Below are 15,436 nucleotides of genomic sequence, written 5' to 3' on the forward strand. Positions count from 1 at the left end.
AAGCGCAATATTCGGGTGGGAGTGACCCGATTTTCCAGGTGCGTCCGTCACCCCTTTCTTTGACTCGGAAAGGGAACTCCCTGACCCCTTGCGCTTCCCAGGTGAGGCAATGCCTCGCCCTGCTTCGGCTCGCGCACCGTGCGCGCACCCACTGACCTGCGCCCACTGTCTGGCACTCCCTAGTGAGATGAACCCGGTACCTCAGATGGAAATGCAGAAATCACCCGTCTTCTGCGTCGGTCACGCTGGGAGCTGTAGACCGGAGCTGTTCCTATTCGGCCATCTTGGCTCCTCCAATTTTTATTTATTTTAAAAAATTATTAATAGAGACAGGTTCTCGCTTTGTTGCCCAGGCTGGTCTCAAGCTCCTGGCTTCAAGTGATCCTCCTGCCTCAGCCTCCCAAAGTGCTGTGATTACAAGTGTGAGCCACTGCACCCCATCTAGCTATAGTTTTAAAAGTTTGATTATTTGTTTCTGCTGTCTTTCACTCATAGTGCCTTATTTTTTTATGTGCTTTGTGATATTTTGGTTGTGAGCTCATGATCATAGGAAGATTTTTGTTTGTGGGGATGCTCTGAGGCCTGGATGCGAGTTCCTCCAAAGAGGATTTGTTTCTGCATCTACCAGTAACCCAGAAATTCTGCCAATTTCAAACTACGTTTTAAAAAAACCTTTTCCCATGGAAATTTTCATGTATATACTAAAATACAGAGAATGGTATAATAATCCCCATGGACTCTTCACTCAGCTTTCAAAATTATGAAGTCATAGCTAGCACTATTTTATCTATACCCCGACTCAGCCACCTACCCACCTCCTCAGATCTCAAAATAAAGCATAATGGAGACATCCTATCTTTGGTTTTTGTTGTTGTTTTCTGAGATGGAGTCTCGCTCTGTTGCCCAGGCTACAGTGCAGTGGCATGATCACGGCTCACTGCAGCCTCAACTTCCATTCTCAGGCAATCCTCCCATCTCAGCCTTCTGAGTAGCTGGGACCACGGAAACATACCACTAGACCCAGCTAAATTAAAATATTTCTTTGTAGAGACGGAGTCTCCTTATGTTGCCCAGGCTGGTCTTGAACTCCTGGGCTCAAGCAATCCTTTCACTTTGGCCTCCCAAAGTGGTTTGATTATCTATGACCATGCTACCCTGAATGTGCCTGATCTCATCTGATCTTGGAAGCTAAGCAAGGTTGGGCCTGGTTAGTACTTGGATGGGAGACCAAAGTGCTGGCATTACAGGCACGAGCCACTGTGCCTGGCCCGACATCCTATCTTTTACCCATAAATTTTTCAGCATACTTCTTCTCTAAAAAGGCTCTTTTTTACAAAAACAAAACAATACCATTTTCACACCAAAAATTTAATATTATCCTTCATATTATCAAATATCAAGTAATTGTTTAAATGTTCCCAATTATGTCATGATTTTTTCTTTTTTTGCAGATTGCTGATTTGGTCAAGATGTAAACATATCGTAGAGCTCCAGCATGGGGGCTCACGCCTGTAATACAAACACTTTGGAAGGCCAAGGTGGGAGAATCACTCAAGCCCAGGAGTTTGAGATCAACCTGGGCAACAAAGTAAGACCCTGTCTCTACAAAACAATAAAAAATAAAAACTAGCCAGGCATGGAGCATATGCCTGTGGTCTCAGCTAGACAGGAGGCTGAGGCAGGAGACTGAGTCTGCAGTAAGCCATGTTTGCACCACTGCACTCTAGGCTTGGGTGATACAGCAAGATCTGTCTCAAAAAATAAAACAAAAAGTACATACACTGTAACTATAATTGGCTGATATTCATCTTAAATATCTTTTAATTTATGGGCTTCATCCCATCTCTTAATTTTTTTCTCTTGTATCTTATTTTGTGAAAAAGCCAGTAATTTGCCTGCTCTACGGTTTTCCACAGTCTGGTCTTTGCTGATTGCAAGTCTATTATATCATTGAACCTATCACCTGTCCCCAATATTTCCCTTAAATTGGACATCAGATCTAGAAGTATGTTCAAATTCAGATTAGATTTTCTATCAAGAGTGCTTCCTATGTGGTGTTACACTGTTTTCAGAAGGCATGTCAGACTCAGTTTCCTTAGGAAACAGACTGAAGATCTGCAGGCATTTTTCTCCCTTCCACTCAAAGCCAATTTGCCTTAATAATTCCTTTTGAGTGGAAGATTTTCATTTTTCTAATTATTTCATGGCCCCTAAGCTTTGTCTCTTGTCCCCTAAATTATGATTCCTGTTGAAACCAAGAGCTCACAGTCACTAGGGAATAGCAAATGTTCCCAGGTCAGCTGTCAGGTTCAGTGTTTTGTATCTCTTAGGATTTGAGCTTTCCATTTTATTTGCTTTAGAATTTCTCTCACTTTCTTACAGGGCTACCACATAAAGAATATGACATTATTAAATTCCCCTGCAGTTACACAGAGCAGTGGCTCTACAGTTTCTTGTTGGCTGAATTAAGCATTTAAAGAAATGTTTAAGTATTTAATACAACATCTTCAGGTATTTGAACTAAGAGAGTTTCTTGGGAAACGTGCTATTTGATAGATTGAGAAGTCTCCCAGTGCTGTTTTGCTTTGTTTCATCACTCACCATTTAAATGTTAATTACAAAAATAATACATACTCACTGGAAGAAAAATCAAACAAACTCAAAGCACAGAAAAATTTTAAAGCCTCCTTGCTCTTGGTGGCTTTCTTTCTCCCACCAATTTTTGGTGACTTCAATTTTTGTGTTAGACCATTTATGTTAAAAGCATCCACATGAAACTTACCCTCTATAAGGTGCTGTGAGCACCACAGACTTGAATACCAGTTCCCATGCTCAAGAAGCCTTCAATCTTGTTGGGGAGATAGATGAAAGAACTGGCTTACAACAGAGAAGTAGATGTATTAAAGAGTCAGTTTTCCCAGCACTCTGGGAGGCCGAGGCAGGTGGATCACCTGAGGTCTGGAGTTCGAGACCAGCCTGACCAACATGGAGAAACCCCATCTCTACTAAAAATACAAAATTAGCCGGGCGTGGTGGCACACACCTGTAATCCCAGCTACTCGGGAGGCTGAGGCAGGAAAATTACTTGAACCCAGGAAGCAGAAGTTACAGTGAGCCAAGATCACGTCATTGCACCCCAGCCTGGGCAACAAGAGTGAAACTTCGTCTCAAAAAAAAAAAAAAAAAGAGTCAGTTTAGGAGTCCAACAACAAATGCTAATAAAGATGATGATAAAACAAAGAACTTTGTGTGCTGAGAGTTATGTAAGGAAGAAATTAAGAAGGGGATAGTAGTGAAAAAATCTGAAGACAGCCACATAGAGGATGTGGAGAAGGCAGAGGTACATCGCAAAGACAAATTCAAGCGAAATGCTGAAGGGACAAGTTTATTAAGCAAAGTGGTGCCTCCCTCCCCAGAATGAAGGCTTAGTTTCTGCAGTACTCAGGATAGCTGGTCAGAGTCAGAGGTCATTTTCCATTTGTCATTATTTGCCATTTGAAAAAAGTAATCAGACTTTGAATGTAGCTTAAGAGAGCTATGACTATCCAATTTCCTAGGCCAATCTCGGTTAATATGCTAATCAGTTTATCAGATGCAAAAGGCTTGAGCACCTCTCTTGTCACTATAAGAGTGTGGAAAAATGAGCTACTAGAGACAAGAGGTCAGACAAGTCCTAGGGGTCACATTTGAACTTTTATTCAAACACTGGCATCTCCAGTGTGTGACCTCATCCCAATCTCCAACCTTCTATTTTCTGGGCCTTCAGCCAGTGGGGCTATACACTCATTTCCATGGCCTTAGATTTTAAAGGGTCAAGGTGCGGTATCTGAATCATCCATGATTACATCATTAATAATAAAAACAGCACCGTCCACTCAGCCTCCAACGTTCTCTGAAAAACAATTCATGTCCAAGGTATCAATTTATTCCTTTGTTTTTCATGTATTCATTCAATAATTATTTCCTGAGCACCCACCCAATACTAGGTCCTATGCTATATATTAGAGAGACAGCAGAATAAAGATAGAAAAGGGATCTTATCCCCTAAGTACTATCTAATAAGGGAGATTAACAGTAAACAGGTAACCAACCAAATATATAACTGCAAATTGAGATGAATGCTATGAAGATCAACAGGATTTTTTTTTTCATTTAAAAGATCTGAGAGGGATTTTGGAAATATCCAAATGAATTCATATCAATATGAATATATGCTCAGTTGCAAGTAATGGAATCATGATTAACATTGATCTTAAAAAACAAAGACATTTCATTACCTCTCATAAGAAAAATCTGGAAGTAGATGGTTCCAAAATCATGAAAGTGGCTAAACTACATCATAAATAACCCAGTTTCCTCCTCCTGTCTTTCGCCTCTATTATCCTCCTCAGCATGTTGGCTTTTTGTTCTTGTGCTTCTCACCTCACTGGTCCAAGATAGCTGCTGCAGCTCCAAGACAGCTGCAGTCAAGGCAGGAAGAAGTGGGTAGGGTCTCCTTACTATCTTATTATAAGAACAAAATCCTTCCCAGAGGCTTCCAAGCAAACATCTCTTTATGTCTCATTGGTCAGAACTGGGCCACATGGCCATCTCTAAACTAATACACATCCATAGAGAATGGGATTTCCATGCTTGCTTTAGACCATTCATAGCTCATGTCCTAGAACTGGGGAAGGGAATCTTCTGCCTAAACATGTTGCTGCCCTCACATTATCGAGGTTCCTTAGTAGATGAAAAAGGGGGAGGCCAGGCACAGTGATGCATACCTGTAATCCCAGCCACTCAGAAAGCTGGGGCAAGAAGACTGCTTGAGCCCAGGAGTTCAAGCTGTAGTATGCTATGATCACACCTGTGAAGAGCCCCTGCACTCCAGCCTGGGCAACACAGTGTGACCCTGTCTCTAAAAAAAAAACCTTAAAAACCAGAAAAATGGGGAATGATTGTCTAGTAGACAACAATAGTAGAAATTAAAATCCACAGGACTTGTTCACTAAGTTAATGAGAAAGTGAAGAAGGAAGTAGACTCAAATATCACTCAAAAGTTTCAAGCTTGGAGAACTACAATAATCACAATGCCAAGAACAGATAAAAAGAGAATGTGGGAGGAAAAATCTAGTTTGTGAAACAATAATGAGTTCCACTTTCTTGAGTTTGAGGTGCGATGAGACAGTGTGGTAGAAACGTAGAAGACCATAGGAGAAAGGCTGGACTTAAATGTAGACACTAGAGTCATCCACAGTGAGGTTGGATTCGAAACCACAGGAATAGATAGTACCATTATGGGAGAAAATGAAAAGAGAGAAGGAGGACAAGGCTGGAGGAATCTTTGTGAATAGCTACAATTATTAACAGAAGATAGTAAGATGATGATGTTGCCAAAAAAGGAAAAGGGGAGTGAGTGATTAATTACAATCATCCCCAAACCAAGGGACTATAATGACATGGCAGCCAAGAGGTAAAGTTCCCTAAGGAAAGTGGCAGCCAACAGTTTGACTGCCACAAAGATGCCAATGATGACAAAGTACTCTTGAAAAATTTCAGGGATAGTACTCTTGAAAAATTTCAGGGACAGAAACCAGATTGTAGGAATAGTAGTTTCAAGTACATTAATTTAATGCTCATGTGCACTCATTTGTATTCCTTTCTGTCTATTCTTCCCCCCCCGACAGGGCCTCACTCTGTCACCTAGGCTGGAGTGCAATGGTATGATCATGGCTCACTGCAGCCTTGACTTTCCAAGTTCAAGCAATCCTCCCACTTCAGCCTCCCGAGTAGCATAGCTGGGACCACAGGCACATGCTACCATGCCCAGCTAATTTTTGTATTTTTTGTAGAGACAGGGTTTCACCATGTTGCCCAGGTTGGTCTTGAACCCTGGCTCAAGCAATCCACCTGCCGTGGCCTCCCAAAGTGCTGGAATTATGGGCGTAAGCCATTGCACCCAGGTTCAAAGAGTTAAAATTAATTGGTAAACCCTCAGCAGGAAGAGCACAACTAAGGAAATTAAGAGAGCCAACAAAGCATGAGGTGAGAGGGGACAAGGTTGGGGGAGGGGGATACGTTCATTTTATAAAGGGATATATATAACCCAAAATCTGCCAAGGAGGTTCCAAGGATGATGCCAAGGATAAAGGGGGAAGAACAGAATCCTGTTCTGGGGATCCATTGTAAAAGTACATAATCTCACCATGACTAATGGCACATGTACATCCTTTTTTGTACTAGGTTCAGTTCCATGACATCCTGCAAACTGTGGAAAGTTCAAAAGTACTGCAAACATGAATGCTTATAAGCCCATGTAATTGCATAGTAATTCATACATGTGCAGATGAGAACATGGGTTATTAAAGAAGGATACAGGACTCCAAAGGTGACTGAGGCAGGGGCATGAGAACAGCAAAGTCAGTGTTACATGGGGCAGGCATACTAGTTACTTGATAGTTTAACTCCTGACAGTTACGAGGTAAAGGAGATATATAGGGAGCTAAGAGGAAAACAAAAGCAGGCGGCTAGTTTGCTAAGAACCAAAACCAGATTACAGAAGGCTGCCTGGCCTCTGAAATTCACAAAGCCTTTTCGAGACTCCCCTTATACAGAAACACAAATGACTTGTCTGGAACTCCAGAGACTCCTGGTAGGTCAGACTGCAGACAGACACACACAAGTGCCATTATGAGATTAAATCAGGTCACAGAAAGGCCAATGAAAGTATTTACTTGAAGAAGGAGAAAGCAGGTTTGAGATAAAAGAAAAACCATTAAAAGACGAAGCTGCTAAAAGCATCAGCACCCCTACCCCTGCATATCTTTTTATGTAAGAGCTTGACCTGCCTTATATGTGGGCAAAAACAGGAAAATGAATGTGTGTGACCCATATATAAGTGTGAATAGTATTTAAATAAACTTTATTTCAGTGGTCATGTAACATTTAGTAGTCATGTCAATTACATTTACATGTACTCTCTCTTCTCGATCTTGGAATAACTGCTTCATGTTTAACACCAGGAAATAGATCTCTTCATCCACAAAAATGTATATCAAAACCTTATTAAGCAATTAACCCAAGCAGGCAAATAAATGCCCTCAATGAAGCAGCAGGATTAGCAACAAGAGACCGGACATGGTGGCTCATGCCTGTAAGCCCAGCACTTTGGGAAGCCAACATGGACAGATTGCTTGAGTCCGGGAGACTGGCCTGGACAACATGGTGAAACCTTGCCTCTACAAAAATTATAAAAATTAGCCAGATGTGGTGCCGCGTACCTGTAGTCCCAGCTACAGAGATGGCTGAGGTGGAAGGATCACCTGAGCCCAGGAGGCAGAGGTTGCAGTGAGCCGAGATCGGGCCACTGTACTCCAGCCTGAGTGAAAAGAATGAGACCCTGACTCAAAAAAAAAAAAAAAAAAAAAAAGGGTAGCACCAAGAGATACATGGTAGAATATAAGCGACTTAACAGAAGAGAAAATGAGGAAGATAAAGGTTTTTATTGCAGAAAGAAAAGAAATAAGAATTACTATAGCAGAAACTCATACTATAAAGGACACATCCTGATGAGGGGGATGATATTGATACCATCTTGTCATTGACAGGTGCTTTACAACCGTTTTCACAGGTCATTGTATATTATTTGATACTCACTCAATTTTATGAAATGCAGAGAACACCTACTATTGTTCCCTGTTAACGAAAGAAAAAGGTGAGGCTTAGAAAGGTTGTCCATGGGCACACAGATAGGAAATGGTAGAAACTAAACTTGAAACTAGATTGACTGTAGGTCCAGTGGTCTGCCTAATCCTCCTAAATACCCAAACATCTGGACTGACTGAGCAGTATTCATGCCCATCAGCAGAAAACTAGAAAGAATATCTTCTAGATACTATCCCCAGTGCTAGGACTCCATGATTCCAGAGTGCTCACTATCACCTGAACACCCTCTTGATAAAGAGCAAGCTCATCCCATCACTGTGTTGTGTATTTGTGCACATGTGTGGCAGGTGTATACACACCTGTATACTGGAAGCGGTTACAGAGGTGCAGAGCCAATACTTAAGACATGAAGAGTAAATGATGAATATCAGACTAGAGTACTGAAACCTACCTCTCCATGTAGAAATATCCTTACCTTGCATCAAGTTCCTCTTTGCAGAAAACATTGACATTTCCATGGTGTTTGGGAGCCTGCTGTTGGCTTCCAAAAGCTCTGGCGCCATACCATGCTGTCACGGTAACAGCCCTCCAGTGAGCCATCAAAAACCTAGCTAGAACATTTTGAATACAGCAGTTTGCTTGCCACCAAAACACTAAATTGCAATATTTTATATTTATCTCTATTTAAATTTTAGTTGATGCTGCATAAATGTTAACATGGTCTTAAGCTAATACAATCACAGAAAAGTCTTAATAACACCACACATTGGCACAACCCCTGGGTGAGTTACGGGTCTGCAAAGCAGGCCCAACGCATGTTTCTCAAGTCACTTAATTAGTCCCCTTTAACTAGGATGTGACATGAAAATGCTACACAGTTTCCCCCAAGTAATGTATTTCCAGAAGCAATGGCAAGGGACATATAGGATAATTTGTTCATATTAAAGGTAGAATAAAAGTACTCGGGAGTAAGGCAAAGATTTCCAAAAAGGGTCTGGAGAGAGGTTAATAATGTTGGATTTAGTTCTTTTCTGGCCTGAGAAGTAAATAGTGAGCTTTAGTAAGTTCTCAAGCCTCTAAAGCCTTATAAGGCTAAGACCCTGGATTTCCTGGACTTCCTCATGACTGAAACCGCAGATACTAACATCAAACATGCAGATTTTCCATCTTTCCAGTGGCTGCACAGGAGATTTCCCTGGGCTTCCTGGGAGACTTTGGTTCTGGGAGGTGAGACCAAGGGAGGTGGAGTTGCCCTTGAGGCCAGAGCCTTGACTGTCAACACCACCAACACAGGGAGCCAGGGCTTGAAGATCCAGGCAGAGTGGTGATAATGGAAACAAAGGCCGGCAGTGCCTCTCCTCATGGAACAACTCCTCCAGCTTTCCCAGCTCTGCCCTTCAACTTACTAAGAAAATATGCTGAATTCCTTTCAGAGTGAGAGAGCATCAGACTGAGATTCTGATTTAAAAAACAAGCACAGATAAAGCACAAAGGAAATCTTCTCGAAACAAAGCCTATAATGGTAAATATGTTCAGAATAGCTTTTCTCCTGTAACATCGTGACCTGCATCTAAGCATCTAATAGCCTCCACCCATGCCCTTGCAGCAAGAATCAGAATATTTGTTCCTGTTTTAAAGGCACAAATGGTCCTAAGAGCAGATTTTCAAAAATGGGAGGAACAATAGCTCCAATGGACCAATTGCAGCATGCAGATATCTTGACCTTTGCAGGCGGTGTAGAATGATGTGGTGCCTACATATCTTTTGGCATCTACTCTTTCGAGATGCTACCTCCCCACTCCTCTTGCCTTATCAGTCTTCCGTCACAAGCCAGACTAACTGAAATTCTCAACAATTCCCAACCTAGAGAGGGCGATAATCTGACAGCATGTACATTGGTTCCAGACAACTAGGGCAAGACACATTCCTCCCTGAAAGCACCCCCTTGGTCAGGCTCATCATTTATTCGTCACTAGATGTAGCTTTACTGCCAAAAGATCTACTCTTGTTTATTCCCCTCCCTCTCTACTATTTATAGTTGGTCTAACTTTTTACAAGCTTTGAATAAAACAGAGAATGTGACCTAAGATGTGTTATTAAATGTCCATACACATAAGATGGGGGAACAGAGAGTCACAGATGGTGACAACATGGGTAAAAATTCCTATCTACTTGGAATAAGGGCAGAATCAAATTTTACTCTAGTTTCATTGAGATGACACTGAAATGTCAGTAGAAACAGGCATATTCAAGTGTACCCTTCTTCCAAGCAGATCAGGCCAAGCAATTCTGGCCATTGGGACGTCCATTATACTGCTCACCTGGAAAAGGCAGCGCCCAGCACAAACGCAGCATACTCCTTCACGAGGGGCTCTGTGCTGTTCAGCCCATTGATCACCACTTGAAGACCACCAAAGGAAAGCAGGTCCTGCGCATTGTCCATCTGCAACAGAGCCACTGCTTAGTACAGCATAGCCATCAGGGACAGGAAAGCTGTTCTAAGAGCCTTTCTTTTGGTGACTATCCAAAAACAAATTAAAAAGCCATAAAAAAGCAATAATGGCCTTTTTGACTAAGAAAAGGTTTGTAAAAACCAATTTTTTAATACTCTTAAATTTGAGAACTCCTAATTCATCTAACACGATTGATGAGCACCTGCGTGGGAATCAGCGGAAATGACACCTAGCTATTGCTTATGCCAAACATGTCCTGGAAAATTCTAATATCATAATGAGTCACAAAGCTTACTCCTAATGTACAAGCTGTTAACACAAAGAATCTGGCGTCATCAGCACCACTAAATGGTGCCATGCTTCCTGCTGATGTCCAATCCCAATGGGGACAGTGGAGGCAGATTTTTAAAGCTGATTTTAAATTAGAAGCTAGGGACTATAAAAGGAGCCCTGTTGTTGGGAGGGGGGTTGCCGTAAGAGTGCTGGGGAGGGGGGAATAACAATAGTACCTTTCTCTTGCATCTCAGGTTGACTGCATCTGAAGACATTCATGATAAAATATGCAAGAAAATCGCTCTCCCAAAGGTTTCTGTCTAAGCCTGTGCTACTGGCTAGTGGCTATGTATCAGACAGTGCAGAACATTTCTATCATTACATAAAGTTCTATTCAACAGCATTGGTCTAGGCTATCATTTAAGCTCCAAATCCCCAAGTCCAGATTCTCTCTTTTACTCTATAGCGGATCTCATTACCCACGGTTTATTAGTACCCTGGAACAAGACAACTCCCTTTCCTCAGAAAGGTCACTGGATCCTGTTTTCTACATGTACCCGCTACAGTCTCCCTCGAATATATCTTTGTTGCCACAAAGGCTGCATCTTGCCCATATGCTAATCCCACTCTATCAATCATGAGGAAAACTCAGGAAGCTGAAGCCCAACAACTGTGGCTGCTACCCATCTTTCTCCTCCAGATTCCACAGGGCCCCTTCCCAACTGCGTCCTTGCCTCTCTGAACTAGGAGAGGGCTCTGACAGAGAAATCAAGTGTGAGGATTGGTATTTGAATATGCTAGTGTTTTGTGGTGGCCTAGCCTGTTGTTGCCACTTGAAAGATCATATTCATACACATTTGGATGGAATCTCCATGACAGCAGGGGTTTTGTCTGTCTGTCCACGCTTGTAGCACCAGGGACTAGGATGGTGCTGAGCATATGGTTAGGTGTTCAATGAATAACTGTTGCATTAATGAGTATGAATTTGATCAGAAAAGAATGTTCCTGAAATAAAGCTCCAGTGTGAATAAAAAGGCAATCTGGGGTATCTGTGCCAACAAAATGAATGGGCCTCTGGTACCACAGACATGAAGTAATGGCTAAACCAGGTTGTGAAGTAAGCATGAAGTCTGCTCTGCCATGTGGCTCCAGGCCATGGACATTTTTCTGCCCCAAACTGTTCTTATGAAGAGGAATAACTGGTTGAGCCACAGCCCAGCTAACTAAGGAGACTCAGGGTTGGGTGCTTTGCTGACATAAGCACCTTCCTTCCTTCCCTACATGCTCTAATTTTACAATATAAGAATTCACTACCTATTCTTTGGTTGTCCTTCCTCTGGGTTTTCTGGATACAAAACTATGGCTCAGAATCCTGTCATACCACGCCTGGAATGGCCACTTATAAAGCTGGTATGAGTTCCTAGCAGAGCAGCTGCCACTCGGTCAGCTCCAAAGCAACACAGCCCAGAGTCATGGACCTTCTGTTCTAGAGTCAGTTTATCTACTATTACTACAATGATAATTCAGCATGATAGAAATGCAGACATTTATATAAGCACTTCAGCCTTTTTGGGATGTTTTCTCATGGTTTATTTCACTAACAGTGAGGAAGAAACGATTCATTCTGCCCAGTGCACATCAAAAGCTGGGCCCCCCTGGTGACATACAGGAGAAACCATGACCATAGCCCAGGTCCACAGCTCCCCATCTCGGTCTGGGGCCAAAACTGTTCTCAGGCTGCCTTCGGGGTGGGGTGGGACAGGCAGAGAGGAAGAGGAGGAGGGAGTGCAGGAGGGAACTATGCCAACACCCTGGAGGAAAGGAAAGAAGCAGGGCACTGATAAGACAATGAGAGAATGTGAAACAGCGAAGGGGAAAAATGGTGGCACACAGCTGAGGAGACATGTGGGAGAAGGCAAATGTACTGCCCGAGGTAGATGGGGCGGACGGAGGCCGCTCCTCATAAATAACTCACCATCTGTTTCCACACACAAGGTTTTGCTTTTCACATATCCTGTTTAATAATTCAAATATGGCTGTGAGGAAGCCTGGCAGACCTGGTTTGGGTCCTTGGAGCCTACAGCTCCTCAAACCACCATTCAGTGAGTCTGGAATGAGAAAGGACTGGGGAAGATCCTGGCTAGGAAAGTGCCATCTTCCTTAAAACTAGTACTACATCACCCCAAGCCCCCATCACAACTGGGACTCGGGCCGAGTTGTGTCTTACTTAATCCCCCAGTGAAATCACAGCTTAACATTGCTGCATGGCAGCCTGATGCACCAGCCCTTCCAGTCAAAACACCAATGATCCAGAACGTTTCTCTGCCAACAGACAAATTTGGCTTCTGCCAGGGACTGATTTTGGGATGACCTCAGGATGGGTCTGGTGAGGTGGCCTGTGAAAGCAGAATGGGGATGTCACCTTAGGGAAGACACTGCCAAGTGACAAAGAGCCTACAAGGGAAAACAAAGAACTTTGTTGGGGCAATGCTAGCCCAAGCCTCCTGTGGACTCACGCCCTTCCAGGTATGATAAGCTCTCCAGTCATTTTGGTGTTTCATGTGCAAGAGCCCATGGTGACCTGATACCTAAAGATTCATCCAAATATGTTAAGATGAGAAAAAATAGAAGCTGTCAACATCAAAGGAGGACTGAGTTGGCAAATAACCCCTTATATCCTTAATCCTTTAAATATCTCTAATGGAAAAGCTGTTGGAGTTCTTGGTTTTTACCCTGGAGAGTAAGACTGGAAAGGGGAAAGAGAACCGAGGTTCATTTTTTTTCTCTAAGAGGATCAGAGTCCTGCTATTTGAGGCCTGAGAAAGAGTTATGAGCAGAGAAAGAAGATGAAGAGGCTGCCCCATAATTCCTATGGATACAGTGCATACTCATCCTCTTTCACCACAGATGCTGGCAAAATCCTAAAGGAAGAAAGCATGTCTTTTAGCCCAGTTTACAGAGAACAAGGGCACTGTCGTGCATGGTGCATGGGAGGACATTGAGGATCTGTGTCTTGACAAGGATCTCAAACAAGCCTTTGATTATGATTACACAGCCTCCTGGGCCACTGTTGCCCCTAGTCTGGATTACTGCAATAGCCTCCTATCTGGTCTCTGCTTCTACCAAGCCCCCCACCTGCAGTCTAATTCTCAACACAGTAGCTGGAGGAATCCTTTTAAAAGTAAGTCAGATCACATCATTCTTCTGCTCAATATCCTTCAATAATATCCAAGTTCACTCTTTTCCATGGCCTACAGGCCCTCTATATTCTTCCTCCCATTATCTCTCTGAGCTGTATGTACTTCTCCTCTGCCCGCTCTCAGCTCCAGCTGATTCAAACACACTAGGCATGTTCCCACCACCGGGCTTCTGCACTTGCTCTTCCTCCAGCCAGAGATGCCCCTTCTCAATGCTGCCAGTTCCTATCTCGCCGTAGTTTTTATTTTTCTACAATATTTATCACCTACAAACATATTACATATAATTACTTCTTTCTTATGCTTGTCTATCTGCTTCTGCTAGAAGGTTAAGCCCTAATTTTGTTCATAGACGTATCTCAAGTGCCTGGAACAGTGCCTGGGAGTTAGTAGACACTTGATTTATTTATTGAATAAATCAATGGCTTTTATTGGCTCCTTGTTAGCTCCACCTTTTGAGCTTAATTCAAAAGGTACCAGTTGCCTTTGAGAAACAGAGTGGCCAAAAGTTTTAGAGCACAGAGTTTAGGGTCAGACAGACCTTGCTGCAAATTCCAGCTCTACCACTCACTAGGCTGGATGATCTTGAGCAATTACATAATCTCTCTGTGCCTCATTTTCCTCGGTTATAAAATGGGATTAATAGTGGTACCTACTCATAGGGCAGCCACGGAAGTCAATGAATTAATGCATACAGAGCACTTGAAGCAGTGCCTGGTATATGATAACACTCAACAAATATTAGTTATTATAAGTCTGATCAGTTACTTCCCTGCTTCAAACTCTCTAGTGGTTCTTAGGATCAAGGCTAAAATCATAAAGAGCATGATATCTCCAACCTCACCTCTCCAGCCCCCGAACCTTCCCACTTCATCTATGCTCCCCTCCAGGCCACTGTGCTCCAGTCACTCCAATCTTTTCCAGGCCCTCAATCTCCCCAAGCATGTCCCTGCCCTAGAATCTCTGCACATGTTGTTTCCTCTAGCTGGAATGCTCTAATCTAAGGATTGGCAAACTTTTTCTAAAGGGCCTGGTAGTAAATATTTTTGACTTTGTGAGCCATATGGTCTCTGTCACAACTACTCAATTCTGCCATTGTGGCATAAAAACAGCAACAAACAATGCATGAACAAATAGGGGTCGCTGTGCCCCAATAAAATTTTATTTAGGAAAGGAGGTGTTGGGCCAGATTTGACCTATGGGCAGTAGTTTGCCATCCCCTGCTCTAGTCCCCCCTCTTCACCCAGCCAACCCCAATCATCCTATAACGCTTGGCCTAAATGTCACATCCTCTGAGAAGCCTCCCTTATTATCCATGACTAGGCTCTAAGTTCTCCAGTTACATATTCTTACATCACCCTCTAGAGCCCTCATTACAATCTTAAATTATCTCATTATTTAATTAATTTGTTCAATTGTTCATTATTCAATTACTTCCTCTTCCAGGCTATAAGCTGCATAACTAGGACTATGTCTATTTTATCTCTGTGGTACCCTCAGAGGTACTAAAGAAGGTAACACTCCACATGAAAAAGAGGTTGGCTGGCCAGGCATGGTGGCTCAAGCCTGTAATCCCAGCACTTTGGGAGGACAAGGTGGGTGGATCACTTGAGGTTAGGAGTTCAAGACCAGCCTGGCCAACATAGTGAAACCCTATCTCTATCAAAAATACAAAAAATTAGCTGGGCGTGGTGGTGCACACCTGTAATCCCTGTTGCTCGGAAGGCTGAGGCAGGAGAATAGCTTGAACCCAGGAGGTGGAGGTTGCAGTGAGCCGAGATCGCGCCACTACACTCCAGGCTGGGTGACCGAGTGAGACTCTGACTCAGACGAAAAAAGAAAAAGAAGTTGGCTCTGGCCTCTAAG

General features: G+C 42.9%; 1 protein-coding gene across 1 annotated transcript in view; it reads right to left on the minus strand.

The window, feature by feature from the left end:
• The window catches only part of SIL1 (SIL1 nucleotide exchange factor), a gene marked incomplete at its 5' end in the record, with an annotated part of 179,223 nt that overhangs the window by 64,212 nt on the left and 99,575 nt on the right, over window positions 1–15,436 (minus strand). The window contains 1 exon segment of the mRNA NM_001280399.1: window positions 9,969–10,090. Within this exon segment, the coding sequence (NP_001267328.1) occupies window positions 9,969–10,090 (122 nt within the window).

This window comes from Pan troglodytes, chromosome 4 (assembly GCF_028858775.2).
Source record: "Pan troglodytes isolate AG18354 chromosome 4, NHGRI_mPanTro3-v2.0_pri, whole genome shotgun sequence".
In the NCBI taxonomy this organism is placed as follows: Eukaryota; Metazoa; Chordata; class Mammalia; order Primates; family Hominidae; genus Pan; species Pan troglodytes.